At 42.2% G+C, this 23792-nt stretch overlaps 1 protein-coding gene across 2 annotated transcripts; it reads right to left on the bottom strand.

Annotated features, from left to right (window-relative positions):
- Window positions 1–1051: 1051 nt before the first annotated feature.
- On the bottom strand, window positions 1052–23390 carry LOC116062885 (inactive tyrosine-protein kinase PRAG1). 2 transcript variants are annotated; one of them, XM_031317660.2, is made up of 6 exons: window positions 23118–23390; window positions 19264–19605; window positions 17408–19161; window positions 7825–7964; window positions 5634–6397; window positions 2533–3693 (listed from the first exon to the last, which is right to left on the bottom strand). In XM_031317660.2, exons 2-6 carry the CDS (start codon window positions 19528–19530, stop codon window positions 2533–2535), a joined length of 4086 nt encoding a protein of 1361 aa, XP_031173520.1. In that variant the 5' UTR covers window positions 19531–19605; window positions 23118–23390. The 2 variants fall into 2 exon arrangements, with proteins under 2 accessions (XP_035847435.1, XP_031173520.1); XM_035991542.1 differs by lacking the exon at window positions 23118–23390 and having other exon boundaries at window positions 1052–3693; window positions 19264–19530.
- Window positions 23391–23792: the final 402 nt, after the last annotated feature.

Raw genomic sequence — 23792 nt, 5'->3', positions numbered from 1 at the left:
TTTGTGTACTGGGAATACGAGTGTAGTTTTCCTTTAACTGTCCTCTATGTTTCACATTACTTTAAATAATGTGTCTTGTTTTTTGTCCTCTTAGGTTCTATGCTGAAGACGGTGTGCTGGGTTGCATATTTGCTCAAATAAAGTATGCAACCTCCTGACCAGTGTTCACTGGACAAACAAAGGAGGGAGCCTTACTGTTGTTACCAGGGGGTTATTTGGATTTTTGCTCAACAGGCTGCTTCACTCGGTGAGTGTGTGAAAGAGAGAGGGAGACAGAGACTGACTGCGTTCCTGGAAATGCCATTCCATTGGTCAAAACACCATAGCAACATAGTTCCACCTATGACAAGGGAGCAGCCAGTGGTTTTGAAGGAGTGATGTGAAGCAGAAAGCTACGTGGGGGGGGGGGGATTGGAAGTCTGGGGTCTAGTTTTGGCCTGAGGCTCCAAACTCAAATTGAGATTCCACTCCACATACAACCTGTTGTGTTGATCCGTGCAATGCGCTCTCTGTCTACCCTGCAACAGTAGATGCTTCTCCATTAGCTGGCTTTCTTTGTTAGTTTTTTGCCTTTTTATATTTTCTTCAGTTTGAAAATTGCATCAATTGCTTTAATCCCTGCACAAAGAACTACTGTAGTTTATGTATATTCAAACATTTCCCTGGTTGTTACATGGTTTAGATTTTTCATTTTGCAATTACAATAGATGCCGCACTGCCTTGCATAAATGTGCTTTAGAGCAAAAGGAATTTTAAGTTGGAAAATAGAGTAAGACAATACACATAACAAAGACTAAGTTACTTTGTATGCATGTTGTACATCAAAATAACACCCAAGACCCTGTGTCACAAGACATGAGGACTGGACTCCAATCAAGCCCTCATTTCCTATTGAATTTTACCATTTGCAAGGAATGTCTGTCTAAAAGTTGAAATCTTTTGCAGGTGTTCTAGTAGTTTCACAGTAGAGGCAGCTGCTTATGCCAAAATAACATTAATAGCCCATTCATTAAAGGGTATGCATCCAAAAAAAGGTCAAAACACCAGATAATACTGTGAGAAAATATATGCACAGTTTATTGATAGATGCAAATAGTTGAGGCACACACAAAATAATTCAAATCAATAATGTATTAGTTGTGAGTTCTGAATATGTTTTTTTCTTCTTTCTGCAACATTAGAAACATCAGTCAGTCATGGACTAAAACCTGGTGCAGGCTGTTAAATTCTTGACTTTATTAGGAAATTCTTTGTTGGAGATAAAATACGTGAAGTTAACTTGAAGCTTTCTCTGCAGCCTACATGGGACACAGGAGGCAAGAAAACAGGCCCAGCTGCTGCTGTGCCAAAGAAACAAATAACTTGATAATCCACATATGAAAATAAACAGAGAAATTCCAGTGACTACTACAGGATAACAAATTATAACATAAATATTTTTTAACTGCTGCTGATATTCATGGCTTTTTAAGACCTGCTTGGGCTCATTTTTCTTGTAATATCATCTACAAATTACTGTACAAAGTTGTTCATAGAACATTTGGTGAAAGGCCAGTTTCACAAAGGACGAATGATCAGTAATAATTACATTTGGCTTTTGAGTCACTGTTAACGTATACAAAGAACAAAAGGCACTGTGACAAATGTCAAAATATTTAAATATATACTTAAAGTAAGCACAAGGAAAAACTGGGCATCCATTCAGTAGAAGCAATCGGCAATGTTGCCAATTGTTTTTTGTCAATCCAATTAATATTGAGTTGTGTTAGACAGTATGGCTTATGATTAATTCATACTAAGTCTTTATTGTGCAATGCTGTGACTAGGCTTGTGTACTAGTACACCAGTATTCACTGAGGAATTTGCATTATCGGTAATGGTAAAGAACAGTTAAATTTGTGTTGTTTACACAGTATACAGTACAGCACTATGTGCCTATGAATAAACAGGACAGAAAAGGTGCTAGTGACCTCATATTTCTATTAAAATTAAAAGTTAGCTGCATATTTACATAGATATCACACAGCATTACTTTGCAAAGCTGGCTGACACAGAATAAGGTTATGAATTATTAGCCTGTTCTGAGTGGGTAAAATGTCTTAATACAGTGTCAAACATGACACTTTGGTAAATGTATTACAGAATTATGAATACTGTCCATATTCTTCCTTTTTTACAGATGTATTTATCAGCCTCACTGGCACAAAGGGATTCTAGTCGGTAAGTGAATGTTTGTGTGATTTTTGTCCATATGTCTGACTGTTACAAGAACATTTAAAAACAGCTGCATTTTTACTGGTTATTTCTTTGCTAAGTTGACAGTCTGTGTCAAGATACTGTTTGTGTAAAAGGTAGAGAGTGGACGACGGTTAGGTTGATGCACCGCTCTCATGCATGCAGCAGTAGCACAAACACTGGGTAGGTTCACAGTATCTCCCATCCATAGTGTCAGGACATTAACTTTGACATTATTGGTCTTTCTCATACACACATTCACACATTAATTTGGCTCCACTCACACACATTTTAGCGTCACTTTAGCGAGTAGAGCAGTTCAGCAGTATGGCAGAGAGACAGAGGGTGAGCCGAGGAAAAGTACTGACAGCACAACCAGTCCTCCAGCTCAGCGTTCCTCTCGGGCTCCAGTGAACGCTCTGCGAATTTCATCATCAGCAGGGCCCGTTTCACATCCAGCCAGTTCAAGAGGCCCTCGTGTCGGGATCCATCGACAAAGCCAACTCCCTGTCCATGTCTCTCCCGCTGCTGCTCCATCAGGTCCTTCCTGGGGCCCCAGAGAAGGCTCTGCAGTATGCGCTTGGCCTCCTGGATATGGATGCGTTTGATGGGGTCAGGTTGGAGCAAGAGCTGGGCCAGCCTCTGGAGGCCGGCGGAGTAAAGGGAGACAGAGGGGATTGGAGGCAACTCCTCACAGCGGTAGTCTTGTTCCTTCAGAGCTGGACTCACCTCAAATGGGTTGGCTTGGTGGAGGAGCTCATAGATCAAGATGCCTGTCTGGAACTCGTCAAATTTACGGTACTGGGCTGCTGAGACGATCTCAGGCGCCAATCTGGCGTGGTCACGTTTGATGCGAGGGTCCACACTGGTTGAGGCAGCATCCTCGGAGGAGCGACGCTTGGCCTTAGCAAAGTTGCTGATGAGGAGCCGGGGAAGGTGACGCTGACTGTCTACACCACTTGAACCGTTACTGGGGCCGTTGTCAGTGGTGGTTTGTTGGGGGAACTGGGAGGGCCTGCGGAGATGAGGCACCAACAACAGGTTTTCGAGGCAGAGGTCGCGGTGCGTGACCCCGTGCTCCTTCAAGTGCTCCAGACCATGGCAGAGCTGCAGGAGGAGGAAGCATACACGCCGCTCATAGACTTCGGGCTGACTTTTATGGAACGCCGCCCACTCCCTGACGAAGTCAGCTGCTGTCTGCCGAGGGATCTCAGAGGTGATGACCACCACTCGCTCTCGTTCTACCTGTTGACCAGGCGCAGACACGGAGGGCTGAGGCAGCGATGAAGGAGGTGTGGTGGGCAGAGAGACTTCGTCAGAAGGCAACATGCTCTGGGGGACACAAGCGAGAAAGTGGCCACAGTCCTGCTGGAGGTTGAAGTGGGGAGGCATGCTCTGCTGCACTGATAGACCGTAGAGATGGCCCTGTTTGGCGTCCATGGACGGACTCTTGCAGATCTGGAGAGGTATAAACACAAAGATCAGTGGGAGGAAAGGGTGAAGCAAAGGAGAAGAATGAGCCCGAGGGGGGAGAGAAGAATTCCCCACACAGAGATGGTAAGGGAGTGGAGCCAAGAAACATAAGAAAGGAACTATTGTTAGCGAGGTTCCAAGGTCAATGCCAATTCAGTTCCTGCTCTCATTCAAGTGAAATCAATGTTACAAAACTGAACGTCTTTAAGTTAACTACTACAGCCCCTGCATTCCTGTCATTCCCTTGCAAGATGTGGGAAAATTCACACTTATATCAATAAAATCTGAATTCTGAAACAAACGTACAAATGTTACAAATCCCATTTTGTGTTGGGGTCAGATTTATAAATATAATCTCTTCTTAGTAATCAGCTGGACTAAAATCCACATTCATGGGGTTCAAGTTTCAGTCAGCAACACACTGGTCTGAATAACAATCAATAATGTTAAACACATACTGTATAACACTAACCAATGCTGATTTTAGATTATAATATGATCATTCATACTTGTGCTGAATGGCCCTGTTTTGTGTGTGTGTGTGTGTGTGTGTGTGTGTGTGTGTGTGTGTGTGTGTGTGTGTGTGTGTGTGTGTGTGTGTGTGTGTGTGTGTGTGTGTGTGTGTGTGTGCGTGCGTGCGTGCGTGTGCGCGTGTGTGCGTGCGTGTGTCTGTCTATAAATCCTGCCTGGAATGAAAAGATTACTTGGGCCTAGAGATATTAAGCAAGGCTGGGCACCCATGCTGTGGCACAACACATACTGTACAAACAGCTGCTGCTTTGTTCAACACTAATGACTTTGGGACAAAGGTTAGTAAGACTGAATCCACACCCTTCTTCTTCCTGGTTATTTACGCTACATGCCCCGAAGGTTTGTGCCGTAGTGGGGCCATCCCATCTGTAGCCTAAGAACAAACAAGACCACTGCCCAATTTTAATCTCCTCCTTCTATCCTCAAACTGTCAAATCCCTGCTTAAAGGATCAATTTACAACACCCAATGTGCAAATTATTCCTTAAAAAACAGTAAAGATGAGCTTGAGTGGGCTGAAAGTTGCTCTCTTGACGATAAACTCTGAGTGGAGAGAATAAACACAATCTGTACATTTCGAAAACACAACCAACAGCCAAACACAGAACCAACACTTATGTACAATACTACACATATTGTCTTCTGTACTTCAGGCCATCCATAAAATAATGATAATGTTCATATATCAGCAAATACTTTTCAATCCCTGTAAAAATCAATTAAATAAACATTTAAACTGTATCAGGTCGAGTGATGATGTTGCAAAATTATGGACATAATTCTGTTACTCTTGAGCATTAAAATTATAATCCCTAAGATTTCCCTCAAATCCTGTTTTTGATACTATTTATGTTGGCCATTTTTCTGCAATAATAATCTCTATACGTTAGTTTTCCTTGTTAGTTGTTGTTGCTGCTTCACATTAAAAGTGTCCAAATGGTGTGTTGGCTTTTATTGTGAAACAAGAAACGCAGTGTCATCACAATCATTGTGTAACATGGTCATTTTTGGTATTTTTTTGACAGTGGATCAGCAAGGTGACCAACTTCCCTGTGTCCTGCTGTTGTGTGAATGATGTAAAAGTGCTTATTATTGACTAATTTCCTAATTCAAACAAAATAGTTTATTTGGCGACGCTGTAAATAGACTGACCAGCTGTGCTTTTGTTGTATTTCTGACAAAGTAGCTGGTCATGTTTGCTGCCCTCAGAAGTCTGTGACTTGCAGTATTACACTGTACTGTTACCACCAGCAACCACAGGTATTGACAAATGAATCGGTACTGAACTATTACGGATTATAACTTTAAGACATTCTGGAAGTGAACATGGTTATTCCAAGCACATATTTGACAAAGTCACTATATAAAATATTAGGCCTAGTATTTAGGGATTACCTTGACAGCGTAGGAGTTGCTGGGGTCTGAGGCGCAGGCAGCAGAGTAGTACACAGCATCCCCTGAGTTGCAGCTTGGCTTGTTGGAGGTGAGCCTGAACAGAGACCAGTTGCTCTCCTCAAACCGTAGTGGGTTCCTCTGGGAGCGAGTGAAGTGATCCTCACATTTGAGAGCCAAGCGCCGCAGAGACTCGGCGTACAGACCTCCCAGTTTGGAGTACACTCCCTCCCTACTGTCTATGTTACTCAGAAGGGTCTGGAGCTGCAGGCTGGAGCCCATATTTGGTGCAGAACCCGGTTCTGAGGCTGAGAAGGGCACGCTGAGTTGGGGGGAAGAGGAGCAGGTGACGCTGCTTCGGCAGTGGACACCCAGACGCCCGTGAGTCTTCAGCGGCTCATCCAGTGTCCTGGACCTCGAGGGTCGGCTTAGCGGGGCATGGCAACGCTCCAGAGACTCATTGGAAGAGAAAATGGGTTGTGGGTCAACAGGGCTGGACGGTAAACTGGACCGGGAGCTAACATCAGCAGGTCGACACACATTGCTCTCCGAGCCAGTGAATGGGAGGCGTGGGTAGGCCCGGACAAAAGGTCTTCCGTTCGCGCTATCGGGAGCTGACACAGTGCGGTTGACCATTTTTTTCTCTGGGAGTGGAGGTGGCTGGTTACTGAAGCTGTTAAAGGAGGGCGGGTGAGGAGACCCTGGAGCTGAGGCCACTGGACTTCTGGAAAAGGGAGAGGAACAAGACATCCGTGCATCCCGAGAACCTAAGAAGATAAAAAGAAATGAAATTATTATAGTCAGCATGTCTGCTTAAAATAAAAGTAAGCATTAGGTCACGATCAGTGAAGTACAGTGTACTGCTTATATAAGGAACCCACCTTTTGACTTAAGTATTATAGTTAAAGAAACAAAAATACTTGAGTACACAAATATAACAAATCTTGTTTGATACAAACAATATATATATATATATATATATATATATATATATAGAGAGGTGCTGGTAGGCAGATTTTCATACCTTCGGACAGAGCCAGGCTTACTGTTTCCCCCTCTTCCCAGTCTTTATGCTAAACTAAGCTAAGCGGCCGTGGCTTCATATTGAACAGACAGATGTGAGAGTGTCATCTAAAACAAATAAGCAGTTCTCAAACTATTCCTTACACAGAATTAAGCGACAGATGTCAACTTGGAAAATAGGCACACAGACACACCATTGGAGGCTTTTCTCTCTCACTGGATTCACACAGTATATCCTTTGCTTTTCAATGTCCTTGTGAGTTAATTTCCCGTAACCCCACTGTACTCACAGACTCACATATTCCTGGGTGACAGCTGTGAACTTGATTTATTTACTACACCCCTTCTGTCACTGCCTACTGCTCAGCCTTAGCACAAACACATACCTCGTTTCCTCAAAAGAGCTGGAAAGTTCCACAATCCAGGGTTCAAGCTGACACTTAAAGCATCCATCCAATTATGATCCATTTATCAATTAAAGACTTAAAGTTGGAACTTGACATTACAGTAGAGGAGACAGATACTGAGATAATTGTGTGGTGCAGTCTTCAATAACTGCTTTCACAGAGGGGGAAGACTGTAAAGGGGGAAAAAAGTACTCTATAGGATGTAGCCAAGCCCTTTTTCCCTCGTTATCAGAGTCCATAATTATCTCTTCAAACAACATTGGCCAGGAAGTTACAGCAATTACAAGCGTCTGCGCCACAGAGGATATATGAAGGATGACAATAACTTCTAAACCAAGGATTTATGCCACTCATTCTGAGACATGTCTCAGGTTTGGTGATTGTAGAAATCTTAAACTCACGTCATGAAAATGAATACAAAGTGTGAATTCACAAAAGAGGAAGAGAAGAGATAAGCTAACGGACTGCAGCGCTCCTTTTCCTCTTTTCACTGTTGTTGCACAGTTACACTCTGGACAAAGTGAATCTTCATAGTTGAACATGGTGAACAGTGTCTGAACAGCAAGACAACTCACATGCAGGCAAACATATCAACTAAAGCACACGTCTGTAAAAGCACCTGACTTGCTTAATAAACAACAAATTATTTGCGTTATCAGCTACTCTATCAGACAGATATGATCCTTGGACTCCCTGTGCACGTTTCTACTGCAGCAAATAGACCTGCACCAAAATATAATAATATGAGAGTGAGTGGTACTTACCAGTGTCAGCAGTCAGGTTGTCAGTGGAGGCCGGGGGTAGGCTTCCCAGGCTCCGTAGAGATGAAGTAGGGCTTTCTACTGATCCTTGTTGGCTGCAGCGGTCCAGCTCCATGTTGCTGCCACTCATTTTACTGCACCCTCTGTAATGGAAAAAAAACAAAAGAGTAAATATGTTGGGACAAATAATATAAAAACAAACATGCATTCAAACCATATTTTGTGTATATTATTTCTGTCTGCATTGCTGACATCATTGCCAAACATCAGCCAAGCAAAGAGTAGCGTCCGCTGGTTAGTCTGTAGGTTTTTTGTTGAAAAAGAATATTTTTCTTTTTGTGCATCTGGTGTGTGGAACCACCCCACTTCCCCTCAATGCTTTCTTAACGCAATATGTCTAACTAACAAGTGCAAGTAACAGAGCACACTGTTTCCTTTAAAATTACCGTACCGTCAGGAGTAGTTTCGCTTCCTTGTTCGAGCCGCACACTTCTTGATTCTGCGTTGATTTATAACTGCAACAAACAAACCTCACTAAAAACTAAAAACATAATCTTAGGGCACGTTATGAGTCTATCAGATAGGGCAGTTTTACTTGTTTCTGGTATTGATTCCCCTTCTTGAAGACAGTGAACTGCCTCAGGTACTACATTACAGTGAAACTATGTAACCTTTGCTGAACACTGAACACAGGTAAATTCCCTTACATTTCCCAAGATTCAAAGTCTGTTTACAGGTCTGTGGTTGTATTGCTGCATTTATGAAATAAGTCATATAAAGCTTTTTGTGACTCAAAGTCTGATAAATTGTCTCAAGTGGTCTGAAGACTGTAAGTTTGAAAATGATAAGACTCTGGGGGTGTGGAGTTTAAAGAAGTGAGCTCACCAGACTCCATAGCACACTCCTCATCTCTGCTTGAGGCTAGCTACATTAGCCACTACTAGCATAACACATCTGAATCTCTGACCAAATTGTCAGCGTCGAGTTTCATTGTGGGTAATGTAGGCGCCAGGTTTTAACAAAGAATAAGAATGTGTGGAATAAAAAAAAGCATCAAGTTCTGCTGCATCAATTTTGATCCTTTTTAAAGAAAACTGTCCATCAAAGGTAACCTGGGTGTTTTTACTTCTCATTCTACTTTTGTGATAAAACGGTTGAAATTCTGTCATGCTAGAGCATGACACGTAACGTAAAGAAGTGAGGGGTAATAAAGTCAGCAAACTGACTCCAATAATGTCAGTTACACAGCAAAATCTATCTGCAGTTTCATAACATTAGCCACCGTTACCTATGGGTCATACCAGACAAGGTAAAGCTGTTTGCATGTCATTTCCCATCTCTCCCCTTGTTTCCTGTTATCTCTCTACTACAGACTATAAATAAAGGCATAGAATACCACAAAACTATTTTGAAAAAGCTGTAGCAGTGAAACCTCTCAGGGTATTGAATTGATTAAGGGTGTGTTTTATTGCTTCTGAATTCAGCTTTTTATTGTAAAAGAAAAATTGTTAGTTCTTTAAAGTTTCATCACCTTGCTTTATTTCTTTTTACTTGCTAGAAATAAACTTTGCATTCTTCTTGTTCAGTAGGAAATGATTCCTCGAGTAACTCGAATAATTTGATTACTAAAAATCCTTGATGCAAAATTCTTTGCCTCGAAGCTTTGTTTGATCAATGTAACTAACGTTGTAAGCTCATTGTGTTTCTGCACGGATAATTATTACAAGCGCACAACGGGTTGACGCTGGACACAAGACTGACGCGTTATCATGGATCCCACGTAACTTCTAGGCAAGTCCCGCCCTCCGAAGCAACTCCATTGGTTGGGGTTAGGCATTGACCTCGAGTGGTTAAGGTTAGGATAGCCGATTGGTCAGGGGATAGGACCTGAACAAATCGGGTTACGTTCCCTTGCGTAAGCATGGATGCCTCTCTAATAGTAGTGTGTGAATGCTATTGAAGGGCGGGTCTTGCCTAGAAGTTGCGTGGGTTCCATAATAACGCAAGACGGACGCATGCATGTATTAAGAGAACGGACTGTTCAACGTACTTAATATGCACGTGAATGAAGTCACCGGACCATGCTGGTGATGTCTGCATTCTTTATTCTTTCTCCTCACTCAGTATTAGCCTTCTTAAAATGTGTCCCCCTGAACAGTGTAGTTGAATAGCCCTGCTGTAAGCTTTCTACAGTCACATTTACCTGGGCTTAGTGAACAGCTCTTTTGCATATCCAGTGCAAAGAGCCAGAGGCAAAAAGGGGAAGGGGGCAAAAAAGGTTTACATTTGGGCCATCAAAAATGTACTTTTGCCAACAGAATAAGGGACTTGGTGGCTCAATATTAGCATCTATCCCTGTAATTGTATGCAATTTAGACAATAAAAAAGGTTGCTTTTTTAGAAAAAAGGAAACCTCTTTTGTATATTTACTATTGCTGTTTACTGTAAAGCAAAAGTATTTCTTATCCGATTAATCGATTAAATAATCAGCAGAATACTCGATTACTAAAAAAATCCAAAGCTGCAGCCCTATTGTTTAGTTTGCCTGACTACCATGATGGTCACTTATAATACCAATGAAAACTGTGCATGAGCAGACTTCCTAATCAAGGTGACAATTAGGCTGAGTGACAGCCATTCACTTGTCTCATTATACCCGCTAATGGCTCAGGGAAGCATCCCTTCATCTCTCTTTCCTCTCTTCCATCACAAAATTACTCCTCTATCCATTTATCTGCTGGCCCTGACTCAATTCCACCGTAAATCAGCAGAACAAACAGATGAGGAGGAGAAAAGGAGAGGAGTGCAGGGGGGAGACAAAGGGTTAGGTATTCTCTGTGGGCAGTTAGCTAAAGGATCCGCTATCGTTTTACAGACAAAAGAACGGCTGAAATGCTGAGGCAGCGGAGAAATGATAATGGGCACAGGAATTATGAGTCTATGTGCATGTGTGCGCCTGTGCATGTCACACTCTAGATCTCTCAGATTTGTATCCAAAACATGAGATTTTCCTTGGTGAAAGAATGTCATTGCTTATGTCCTGCGGGAGGCTGTGTATGGATTAATGAGCCTTCTGGGCATGCAAAAAAGACCTTGACTCACATTAGGACTGTGTGTAAGAATAAACATACACATATGTAGGGATGGGTATCGAACCCCGGTATTAAAAGGGCCCCGGGGGTAAATTATGAAAGACCGGAGCATCGTTAAGCTCCGACATTATCGGTTTTGCTATAGGTACTGGAGGGGATAGCCTATTTGTTGCTTCATAAAAGCAATAATAATTTCATCACAACTCCAATTTCTTTTTGATTTACGACGTTCGTCTACGATGCATTTTTGCTATTCCCAATCCAAAAGAAAGATATCTCTCTCGCTCTCTCTTTCTCTCTCTCTCTCTCTCTCTCTCTTTCTCCCTCTCTCTCTCTCTTTCTCTCTCTCTCTCTTTCTCCCTCTCTCTCTCTCTCTCTCTCTCTCTCTCCCGCTCTCTCTCTCTCCCTCTCTCTCTCTCTCTTTCTCTCTCTCCCTCTCTCTCTCTCTCTCTCTCTTTCTCTCTCTCCCTCTCTCTCTCTCCCTCTCTCTCTCTCTCTCAGAACCCGTGTGCGAGGGGCGGGGGCAGCTGAGCCCTCACTCACACATGTTGCTGCGCAGACACACACGAAAACCTGTTTTAGCGATGGTGGAGAGAACTTAACATTCAAAAGTGTGGTTACACTTTACTATAATTGATGCTGACAAATAATTTAGCATTTTAGTATTTTGCATGTAAGGGCGGAAACACGAGTAATCTTTCAAAACATTTAAGTAAAGTGTTCGACCATCTAGCTAGTTGCTCTATCGTTGCCCCAGGTATGTTGTATGCTAGCAGCCTGGAGCCCACACACGGAGTTAAGTAAATTATACGACAACATGAGTTAATGATTACAAGTAACTATTAGCCAGCTGATTGTTGTGGGCGCATTCATAAATTCGATACCCATCTCTACACATATATAAGCATTTAGGAGCTTAAACTAACAATTATTTTGCATAGGAATTAATCCGAGGATTAATATCTTGATTCACCGATTAATTGTTTGGTCTATAAAATGTCAGAAAATAGTCATCACATCAGTTTTTAGATAAAAAAAAAACCCAAATATATATTCTGTTTATTGTAATTTTATACAATATGTTGGCAATAATATTCTGATGACTAGCTAATTGTCTAGCACTATAATCACTTGTTGTCTACAACCTGATAGAGACAGTATCAAAATGAATAATGAATTTTAACTGAATTCAATTTTCATGACAAAAAAAAAAGCCTTGTTTTAACATATATTAATAAACATCTTAATTGGTTATTGTCTCAGAATAGATTTAATCACTTCTTTTGCTAAAACAAAAGCTGACGTGAGATATCGTGATCGCCCCAGTTAACCTGTCACACAAGGTTTGCGTTCTGCAATCAGCCGTCAATGACAGTAACCCAGATTTGGAATGTAAACAATCATGCTACAATAAGTAACACACTGGATCTGTTGACAACACATGCTATCTTGTGTGTGTGTGTGTGTGTGTGTGTGTGTGTGTGATATTAATAAAACAGTGTGAGAGGAGCTGGGGGAGTTTAAAAGGGGATTGGATTGGGGTTACAGCTAACTAGCTACAGATAGCAGTGTGACAGTGTAAAATGAGACCCAAACTAAACTGCAGTGTTGTTGTTGTGGATCAGGTTCACACAACTGGTTTCACTTCCTGACTCCTATTTAGTGCCTTCTCTGTCATAAATATATAATATAATAATGTAATGTATAAAATAGGGCTGTCAATCGATTAAAATGTAATCGAATTAATTACATACTCTGTGATTAATTAATCTAAATTAATCGCATACATAGTTGTTGCCCGGTGCCTTAACGATGCCTGAACCGATACTCTTTAAGAAAGTTAAAAAAAAAAAAGGGTACTAAACAACAGTCGGCGACATTAAATAACGGCTTGTTTATTTCTAGGCCATATGGTCACAATTAAATGATTTAATAATAATGTAATAACTATAACAATAACTTATTTCACTAGTAAATTGCTGTTGAACGACAAAAACAGCCACCAGATGGGAGAAGGGCATTTATACAATAACTTTAAATGCACCACGAAGCTGTAGGTTACCAGTTTCATTGAACACACCGTCTGTGTTGTTTTTTTTTCTGACAACAGCAGCTGCAGACTGTTACATCCCGGTGTTGGAATCCTCTACAGTAAAATACAGTCACACTTTACACCGTTTAGCGTTAGCTGTCAGCATTTTCCGTGTTTAATCCAGCTACTAGCTAACATTAGCTGCTGTTGAGTGTAGTGTTAACTAGCGTCACGTGCAGCAATGTTTCTGTTGCCTGTAACGTCTGTTTCAGAACATCAGAGAGTGCAGACAGTGCAGACATATCAGTGACGCTGAAATGAGAAGCCGAAATTTGCGTTGCTATTCGGTCCGGTAGATACCGGTCGTTAAGGTACCGGTGCCGTATTAGCACCGGATTTCGGTACCTAACCCTATTCAGGAAGAAGATTTTTATAAGTAAATGTTCCAATCAATGATCCAGGCAGCGCTTTCTCGTCTCCCTCCTTCATTTTACAGTCGAATGGTGGCTAGAACGGCCAAAGTTCAATATGGAATAGATTAATCTGCGTTATTTTTTTTTAATTAATATTTTGACAGCCCTAGTATAAAATAATGACGTAGTAGACGAAGTACTGTATCTTTTTGGTGTGCAAATGCGGCCAAACACAAACGGTCAAACACACATTCGCTCTCCAGGGCTATTTTATGTAGAGACAATGATATTTTAGTAAAAGCAGAATCTAAGATGGTTATACAGCATTAAGAGTGATGAAATGAAATACTGTAACGCATTAATGTTGATACATAATTCCGGGTTTTGTTAAAATACGGGGGAGTCAGGTAGGAAAGCAGGCTAACTCATGCACAATGCACTCGAGTGTAGGTGGTATCATTAACACCCGCACAATGTAATGCAATCCCCTACAACAGCCATGCAACATACACAACCTTTAGGAAGGTTACAATGTTGAGTTTTGGTGAGACTAGAGTAACTGATTGTACTGTATTTGTGGTGCTGTTGTATTGGAAAATATTGTTCCAAAAGGTAGCATTTATTGCATTGCTGTTATATTGTGTTTGTGTTTCGGTGTTATTGTGCAACCTCTGTATGTTACAACACAGTGCAGAGAAGAATGACATGCATTTTTTCTTTCCCTTGATAGTTACCATGGCTATATAGCCATATAAACCATGTATTTGAAACAAAGATCCATTTATGCTTGACACCAATCCTTATCTTTTGCAAACTGCTCCAGTCTTGCCTTGTTATCTTCTTCCCTGTCAGCTATGTCTTTCCCTTATTCAGTACACTTTCATTGATTTTCCCCACATCACATAAAGTAACACTGAATCAATTTCACTTATCATCCTCTTCATCTTACCTGTATTTTAATCTTACCAACAGGATGGGCTCATATAAAATAATTAAAGATAATCTAGGCAGAAAATGATTAGAAGATGAGCAATAGGTAGGGTGTGAAAGAGAGGGGAAATAAAGAATGAGCAAAAAGTTGACCACATCTGCCACTGTGCCGTAAAAAAAAACAATTTCAACTACCGAGCTCCTGATAGAGGTGTGAAAATATGCTCTGTGGTTTCCTTTCGAAACACTCTCAAAATGCGACCATTTTCCTGCACGAACAAGAACATCACCACTTTGCTTCACAAGTCTAATGATAGATGCATCACCAATGCTTACTAAGGGGCACATATGAGAATAAGATGTGCTATCAGGTGCCTACCTCATGCTGGACAGGCAAAGGTCCTTGTCGGGCTGGCGGGCACAAAATGCCCCTGGATCAGACTGGTGGCTCTCTAAAGCCCCGCCATGTGTAGTAACACAACCCTGGCTCCATACGAGTCATATGTGTATTTAAGTCCCTCTCAGCAGGAAAAGCAACAGTGTCCATTAGATGCGCAAAATTTTAAGCACCCATATCTCATTTATAGCATTCACTCATTGACCTAGTAGTTTACTTCAGACAGCAACAAGATGCTATCTATTCTGCTGCACTGAAGGGATCAGGGTGGCTCCGTGGAGGGAGGGGCAGCACGTCTTGGAATGATAGTTTAGAGAGCAAAAGGCAATCAAACCCAAGTCAAACTCAGTGGACTTGAATCCACATGGCTGATCTATAAATTCTACTTCTATTGGTGGCAACCGACCACAGATATAAACCAAGACTGGGACAGTTTGGGAGTTGCCAGGGGCAACAATCTGTTCACTAAAGCCCCTCCCTTTGGCAACCTTCACTGACCAGTGGACACGCCTTCCCATTAAAGAGTACTTATGCACACACTCATGCATGACATAGGCACATGCACAAACACACCACTTAGGCTGACCCACTACATGATATGTAGGTTGACCTGTTATGAGGAACAAAAGAGGGAAACATTGGTGTTTTCCATGTGATCAAAGGCTCTGGGAGGCAGATTTTTCCAACCATCTGTGGCTTTTAAATGATTCAGCACATCAAAATGATGCCTCACGGGGTGCATGTACATGTTTTTTATTCATGCTACACACAAGATTCCTTTTTCTGTCAATAATAAACATTTCCATGACGTTTTGATTGCTTTGCAGACAAGATATAGATTATGATTCCCTGCAGGACTTTGTCATTGAGTTTCCAGTACTGCCTGGTGACCGGGGAGACTTGACTAAATACACGAAACCCACTTTTAAACTTGGAAAGCCACAACTGTCGCTGGCTGGCTCGAGGCGTGTTCCCACATGTGTCACAACAAGGTGTATTTTTATCAGCGCAGAATGTTGGCAATGTCATAACAGGAGAGACGGGTCCTTACTAGAATTACCACAAACATAAGTGCCCTAGAAATGTGATCAGCAATCTGTGTTTTTGACAGCAAAACACACAAATTGTAATAGCTCAAGATGGCAGAACATCTGTTTGTCTTGAGGAAGTCACAGTCGTGTGTTAGACTTCATCACACCGTCCCAGACAAAGCAAAGTTTATTTTGAGGAGATCATTTGATGCTCTACTAACTGCAACACGAGGCTTCTTCTCTGTTTCTTCTTTGGTGTAGCTGACTCAGACAGCGAAGTGTATTCTTAGCCTCACGCAGACTCAGGTTAAAGCATGTTTGCAGATGTTACTGCTAATAAATGGCTATGTAGGCTAGAAGCCCTAAGCGGAGTAGGCCACAAAAATGTGTGTCTTGAATAAAGGTGAAAATGTATGTTTCTGCACATCCTGTAAGTGATGCCAACAGTTCAAATATGAACATTCTTTTGCCCAAAGATGCACCTGAACGTCTGCTAATGACAGCTTTGTCCCTGTATGACAATATCAATGGAACAAGGCCTATTATTATTATTATTATTATTATTTTCAACAGTTCTGTATATTGTGCTGCAGCCAAAACAAATTTACAGCAATGTGACACAGCAGGGAACTATTTAACAGACCCATTTTGTGTGTTAATTAGAATTGAAAAAGTCACATTACTGGCATGAATAGAACAAGGCTTGCATTGAGGAATATGCCGGAACAGTTTGAATGATCACAAGCTGCAAGAATGGAGGCTGATTCAAGGCTGAATAATGATTCTATGAAAGGAGAAGGCACAGTAAGATTCACACAACCGTAAGATGCATGTATGTGCAGTCACAGGCAATATACTTATATTACATAAGTAGCACCAACACTATATATATATATATATATATATATATATATATATATATATATACTATACCATCAGAGAGCAAAACACATTTATGCATTTAAACTAAGTGCATGCTGTAAGTGCTAAATTATGGAATATAATGAAACCATAGTGCCATGGCTGAATTACAGTCCCATTAGTTCTAATGCAACTCACAGGTAAGAGAAGGCACGCAAATATGTGCTATAATGGGCAGTTTAAGTTTGCTGAATGCACAGCATTCATCTTATAGCAAGTGTTTATAAGAAATGTATAATAGGTAATTTGTTGGAAATGACATGTGGACAGATAAGACTTTGCACCACTGAGTCTTTTAAGCTGCACTAAAGAGAGTTTAAAAAATGGCATCAAAAATAGTTAGTGAACCTGGAACTAATTTATGAACCAGAATGACGATGGTGAGATTAATAATTAGCTCATCTAAGTCCTTTATCTACAGAAAATACTCGTCATCTAGTGGTCACAGCTTCCTAATTATCAAGAACGGCTTACTTTTTATTGCTTCATATAGTAAACTGAATACCTTTATGATGATTTGTTTCTATTGGTCAATCTGAGTAAGCCATGTTATTGTCGTACACCTCCGCTAACTTCTAATTGGCATTTTGTCATTTCTTCTGTCAACATGATTAACTGAAATAGGTTAATCAATAAAGAAAATATATATATTTTTTTTAAATGCATCAAATATAGTGATACCCAGATACAGTACTAGTGTTCTGTCCTATTTGAGGGTTAATAATTGTTATTGTGTAAATGGTAAACAAAAAGTTCTTTGTTATTCTTACCTGTGCAGTTTCTTAGGTGGTGGAGGCGGTGGATTGGGCTCATTGTTGCCAGCTCCCTTCCCTGCTGCCAGCAACTCTGATGAGCCGCCAGGCAACGGTTGCTTGGACGGCATGCTGCCGTTATGCTTGCCCTCCTCCTCTGCACCGGTGCCCTCAGTCTCCCCCTGACAGGCACCATTGTTGGGGGCAGCCGGGGGGGCCGTGCCTGGCTCTGTCATCGAAGGGGGGCTGCTGTGGGCCTTCCAGTCCCTGGCCTCCTTCCAGACAGCGGCACCATTGACCACGCCTGACACCCGAGAGGTTGTCCCCGGGTTGGCGGCCAACTTCTTCTTCTCCCCCTCTTTCCGCTCTCTCTCATCCTCCTCCTCTTCTTCCTCGATGCAACAGTTCCAGCTAGAACCGTGGTGCGGGGGCTTGTGCCAGCGTTCGGATGCTGCTGAGCTGTGGTTCTCTGTATGGACCTTGAAGTGGCCCTCTCTAGCAGAGACAAGGAAAAGCATGGGGAGTTCAGGGAGAGGGACGGGAGACGAAATGGACGGTGAGAGGCTGGAGGTACCCAGTCTGGGGAGATCAGGAAGAGGGACTGGAGAAGACATGGATGGTGAGAGGCTAGATGTGCCCAGTTTGGGGGAACGGGTGGTCCTTTTTGGGGGAATGGGTGGGCTAGACTGAGGCTTGGGGTGGAGAGCGGGGGTAAGGCTGGCTTCTGTGACCAAAGAGGGTAAGCTGTGGCTGGGGCTGGGCCAGTGGAAGGCTGGGCTGCTGGGGTCTTTACGTGCTGTGGGGCTGAAGTTGCATTGGGTGCTGATGGCTGAATCTGGACTGCTCAGGAAGAAAGTCCTGTTCTCCTCTGTGTGAGCGGCCATTACAGTGATGGTGGCCCGTTGACTCTCTCCTAAAAGCTCAGAGCCCTGGGATGAGTTCTTAGTCTGGTTTGGGCACATAAGATGGGATTGCAACCCATTTCCTTGCGGCCTGCGCTTTTTCTTGGTGCTCTCTGCATAAATGGGTTCAGAGTCTGGCTGTCCATTAGGAGAGTTGGGAGATGACTGTGAGCTACCCATGGCTGGTGGGCTTTGGGGGCTCCCTGACCTAACTTGTCTTTCTCCTGACCCCTCTGCCCCAGGAAGTGAATCTGTACTACTATGATAAGAACAAGAGGAGTTCAATAGGCTGCTCTGTTCAGACAGTACGGGAGGAGAGTGGAGCGATGGTGCGGAATTGTGGCTAATGGTGTCCACACTTAAGGCTGTGGTGGGAAAAGTGGTAGAAGTGCTGGATGTCTTAGTTGTAACAGTAGCAGGACTCCCACTGCTGATACCATTGCTATGAACTTTGGCAGGACTGGAAGGGACAATATCCACAGAAAAAGGTATCTCCACAGATGCCTGATGGGACTCCTGGCAATTTGCCATGGTAGTCACACTAATTCCATTATAAGTGCTCTTGGTTTTAGTGGTAGTTGTATTCTGCTGTCTACAGGTGTCTCCATTGGCATTTTTCTTTAAACTCTGAGAACCTCTCCCTTCCTCCTGGGTGACGAAGATATTGCTGATGATCATGGAGTCTTTAGGCAGGGTGTTGGGGGATAAGGAAGCCAGAGAGAAGCATTTGTTGTAGTCCATCTTGGTTTCAGGACTCTGAAGAACTGCCTCTCTATGGGCCTTGTTGCAGCCGTTACTGTCAATGTAAAGAGACGACAGGTCCAGGAGCTTCTTCAGGCCCAAACGCTGAACTGGGCTCTTTGTGTTCTCCTGAAACATAAACATGAGCACACATTAAAGAACAGATACGTCATTCTGAACAGTAATAGAGTCTGAGGTTAGTTACAGGAAAGATAAATGTAAGAGAATCACCTGCTCTATGTTCATGTTGACATCAGTCATCGACTCATTGGTATCAAGGCTCATCATAGTGGGTCTGACTGCGATGGTTGGCTTGCTGTAAGGTGAAGGCGCTGTTACTACCGCTTCTTCATCGCCTCCCAGGATGCTCTTCAAACAAGCGGCTGGCACACCATCCAGGCCGCTGACAGTCTTGTGGTGTGCACTAAGCGGGTGGAAGCAGTTCTTACAAGAGCCGGGTTTCCACACGTGTTCTGCAAAGTCGCTGCACGCTGACATCTTTGGTTTGATAAATAAGGTTCGGTCATTAGTGGCAATTGAGTGATGTGGCAGATACCGGATGGACCATCATGGCTGACTCACAGAAGGTTGCAACGTCACAAGATGTTGATCAGAAGTGTAGAGGAGAGAGAAGAATGAGGTACATTATTAAAAGAATGAAGTCATGATGTCTATGTAATCACTTTTCTGCCCATAGGTTGTATCATAATCAGAATCCCACATGTCCATGGGACTAAGTAAAACTGCTTGTATTACATAACAAATTTTCAACAAACCCCTCTTCACTTCTCTTCACTAATTTATCCCATCATTTCCTTTTCCACACACACAACTAACAGAGTTTCAGAACATCAAAAATGTTTGACAGACTGCTTATTTTGTCTTGGGACGCACCAATTCGATACGCCACCTTATAAAGCAGATTGGGGTTCGGCCATAATATGACTGATCCACATTAAATACAGTGTTTTTGCCAATGTCATATAACATTTGTTTGTTGTTTTCGCTAAAATGCGTGGGTAAGCGGATCTGAACAGATACCCTGAGTTGAGGTATCAGAATTGGAGAGAAAAAGTTGGATAGCTGCATCTCTAATTATTTGTCTTTATTTTTCACCTGAGTTGTATGATTTTGGTAATTAAAAAAGAGAAAGTAAGTAAAAAAAAAAGTTCAGACGTCTACTTGAAATTGTGAAGACAGTGATGAGGAGGTCCAGGCTGTTTTTCCAAGCTCATAGAAGACCTCCGTAAGGATTTAAGTGTCATCCACAGATGTAACTTAAGAAGACTTGGTGTGTGCTCTGCTACTTGTTCCCATGGCCTCCTAAATTAGAGGGTATGTGGTTTCTGTTCAACCAAAGGGCCTGCTGGTGTGAGCCGAGGGACATAAAAGCCCTCCAGAGTCCTCTTCAGCCCCCGACATGCTAGAAGAAGACGGAGGAGCCTCAAGCATCCCGGAGGTCGGAATGTCAGGAATGTCTAAAGTCTCACCAGGGTGAATCTCACAACCACGACAACATCCCATCCCCCTTCCACACACACACACACACACACACACACACACACACACACACACACTCCTACTCAACATGTGTGTCCTCCTCTCACAAACAAACTGACCCACACACACCTCCTTCCTCTCCCTCTTCTGTTTAACTGGTCTGACAGTGAGAAGATCAACACCTTTTCAGAGAGATCATATGTTTCCTTGCATCTGGGTGTCTTTTTATGTTCTCTACACAGCTTGAATTGCCTCTCAACAAGGTGCTGAGGTGCAATGATAAACATCAACATTAGCCCACCATCGAGACTCATTATCCAGAAAAAAAACCTAAGACAATTAAAAGTGGTATATATATTGTATGCACTCAGTTAGCCTAAATATGACTTGTTGTATTAGCCACAGTGATTCTTGATTTATACAATTGTTTATTGACAAAAACCACTAGAACAAAAAATAAAGAATGCTTGGACTTCTTAAGACTCCTTGTAATTCATGGCTCCAGTTTAAAAACCTTGCCATTTACTAATACTATAGGAATTAAGCGTTTCCTGTTGGTAAAGATAATGCATGTTTACATTTTTCTTTGTTCTGTCTGACTCAGTTTGGGCAGGAAAGCACACACTAGCTCACTGTTTGTTTAACCGTTCCTGCGACAACAGAGGAAACTGCCTTGCCTAACATCTTTTGGCCTTGTGCATTAGTCATATGAAGCGATGACTGATTATAAATGTGCTAGGCCTGCTGCTGTAGAGAACAGAATGACTGCCAATCAAGAAGCTGTTTAGGGGGTTTAGTGGGACAATCAGGCAATAACAATGCATAGACAGACAGAACACTGGTGTGTTCAGTAAGTTAAGACCAAACTGACAGGGACAATTGACTCTATGTTGTTCCACTATCCCTGCAGGGAATTAAAGAAAACAACAGAAGTGGACATGTGGGAATTTAATTTGAATTTGAATTTCAGATTAATTTCTGTATTTCCAGAGAAAACAGAAACACATCTCAAACTGCACCTCAGTTTAGGTTCTTCTACCTCTTCTTGTTTACGTGTTCATCCCTGCTTGTTTGAACAGAGATAGCCCCCGCTGTCTACATTCCCCACACCTTCTCAAGCTCAAGGTCCAATATTTCTCACTTTCTCTTGTAAAAATACACAGAGGGCATAACCGCGAGAAGTCCAGCCAATTGACAAAATTCAAGGCCTGCCTTCAATAAAAAAACAGACTATGTAAAATATCTCATGAGCATGTTAGAAGTCGGGGGCTGGACAAATAAGACGAGTGCAAGAAAAAATTACTTGAAGTCGATGTTGGTCTGGTGTGGAATTTATACATTTGGGCCACCTAATAAAGACATTGAGCCTTGAAGCCACATGTACCCATGACCTCTGTACATCACACACTGTCGCCTGGCCACTAGATGTCTCAAAAAACACATTCAATTTTGCTGATAAATTAAAACCCACTACCCTTATGTGAGGGACTCTAAACATTATATCCTTAGTCTTAAAGCCAAATGTGTATGTCAGTTTCCCTTGAAAAACACAGAACTATGTAGGAATGCAGTCAGGATGCAATGTCAGACTGAATGGTAACATTTTAAATAGCCCAGAGATATGGTGAGCAAGAGGAGTAATTAAGGTAACGGTTAGAGGGCTTATCAACACTCAACAGCTAGTAAAACTACACTTTGTCTGAATCCTTCTGCAGCATCAAGCAAGCAAGCACCAGCAGTATACCCCCCCCCCCCCAAACACAGCAGCGCGCACGCACATATGCGTGAGCCAGCCTTAATTAAATATAGGTAATCTGATGGTTATTACTAGGGGTTACTGTTACATAATTCACTACATTATCCTACTGACTGTTTTTAAGTGAATTGCTGTGCCGTGCCAAAAAAGGCCAATAGACTTACAATTACTATACAATAACACAGTCCAGTCATTCATAATCAAAATAATTAGACAACCTATAGTCCATATTACGGTCTGATAACCAGGTCACATCAGCGCGTAGTCACCCACTTTGAATACAAATGCTTTCACGAGCAACATTTGTCACGCCTGCCTCACTCACACAGCCCATTCATTCATGGGGAGGGCACAACCTGTTTTTTCGAAACTCGGTAGGGATTTCCGCCAAAACTTGTAAACTTTTGACAAATACCACAAAACTTCCACCTTAAGACCGCTGATTTGAATGTTTTGTTTGCACGTTTAGTTAACACACATTCGGCATAGGTTACAGACCCGATGTATTTCGGTTTAAGACTCCTTTTTTGGATTTGATAAATGAATATTTGGCTAAACACTTGTCTCGCCTGTAGCCAAGTTTGGTTTACGGTACATTATTGTAGCAGAATAATCCTTTATGTCCTCCCGCACCCAGGGAACTGGCAAAAATGGCTGTTTTATTATGCATTAATACAATACTTAATTAGAAAATGTAAAAACTTGGCTCAACATATAGGCTATCGCTGTACCAACAAAATAGGTGTATACAGGAGAAAAAAATAATAGCTACAATGTAACCATGCTAAAGTAGCCAAGGTTATCTAGTGCTTATTGACTGGCTGCTTACCTGCTCGGACTTTATCTTCCCTGGCAACACAAAAGCTCTCAAAAAAGAAAAACAGACAAAAAAAATCCACAACACAACTGTGTCGTATCTGCTCTTCTAATTCCCGCAGAAGCCGATATCCGTCTGTCTTCAGGTATTCCACATGCGACAGATAATGACCCAGGAATTTGCTTCTGCTGCAGGCTGGTTTCGGCTCTCGCTGCTACTGCTGCTGCTGCTGCTGTTGCTGCTCTGTGCAGAGGTGGAGTGCTGAGGCGGAGTAGGAGTCCTCTGCAGCAGTGTGGAGAGAGCGCAAGGAGGTGGGAGGAGCTCCGAACCAACCGTGCGGTCTGGTCAGTGGCCACTCTCACAGATTTTCATTAAGGCTATTGTTCTTTTAGCTGTCATAAGGATGTTTTTTTTTTACAACCCAGCTGTCATTTGATTTGCAGAAAATTACAGGACTGTAAACCTCCCCCCAAATTTAAAGTTGGAGCTTAAGGTAAAGGATACATGGTCTCATAAAAGCAAACAATTTGGGGTTAAACCCCCAATGGGCTGTACAGGTTTATTCTGCAAGCAATTCATTTTAATCAGAAGCCCTTTGATGTGGTAAAGGTGGATGTGTACAAGTTTCCCTGGGTTCTGCTGCCCCTTCCCTCCTACTACCCCCTGGACTGCTCCTGCTTCTGTTCA

This window comes from Sander lucioperca, chromosome 14 (assembly GCF_008315115.2).
Source record: "Sander lucioperca isolate FBNREF2018 chromosome 14, SLUC_FBN_1.2, whole genome shotgun sequence".
NCBI classification, from domain to species: domain Eukaryota; kingdom Metazoa; phylum Chordata; class Actinopteri; order Perciformes; family Percidae; genus Sander; species Sander lucioperca.
Note: the sequence above shows the minus strand (reverse complement) of the source record. Positions and strands in the feature narration are given on the sequence as shown.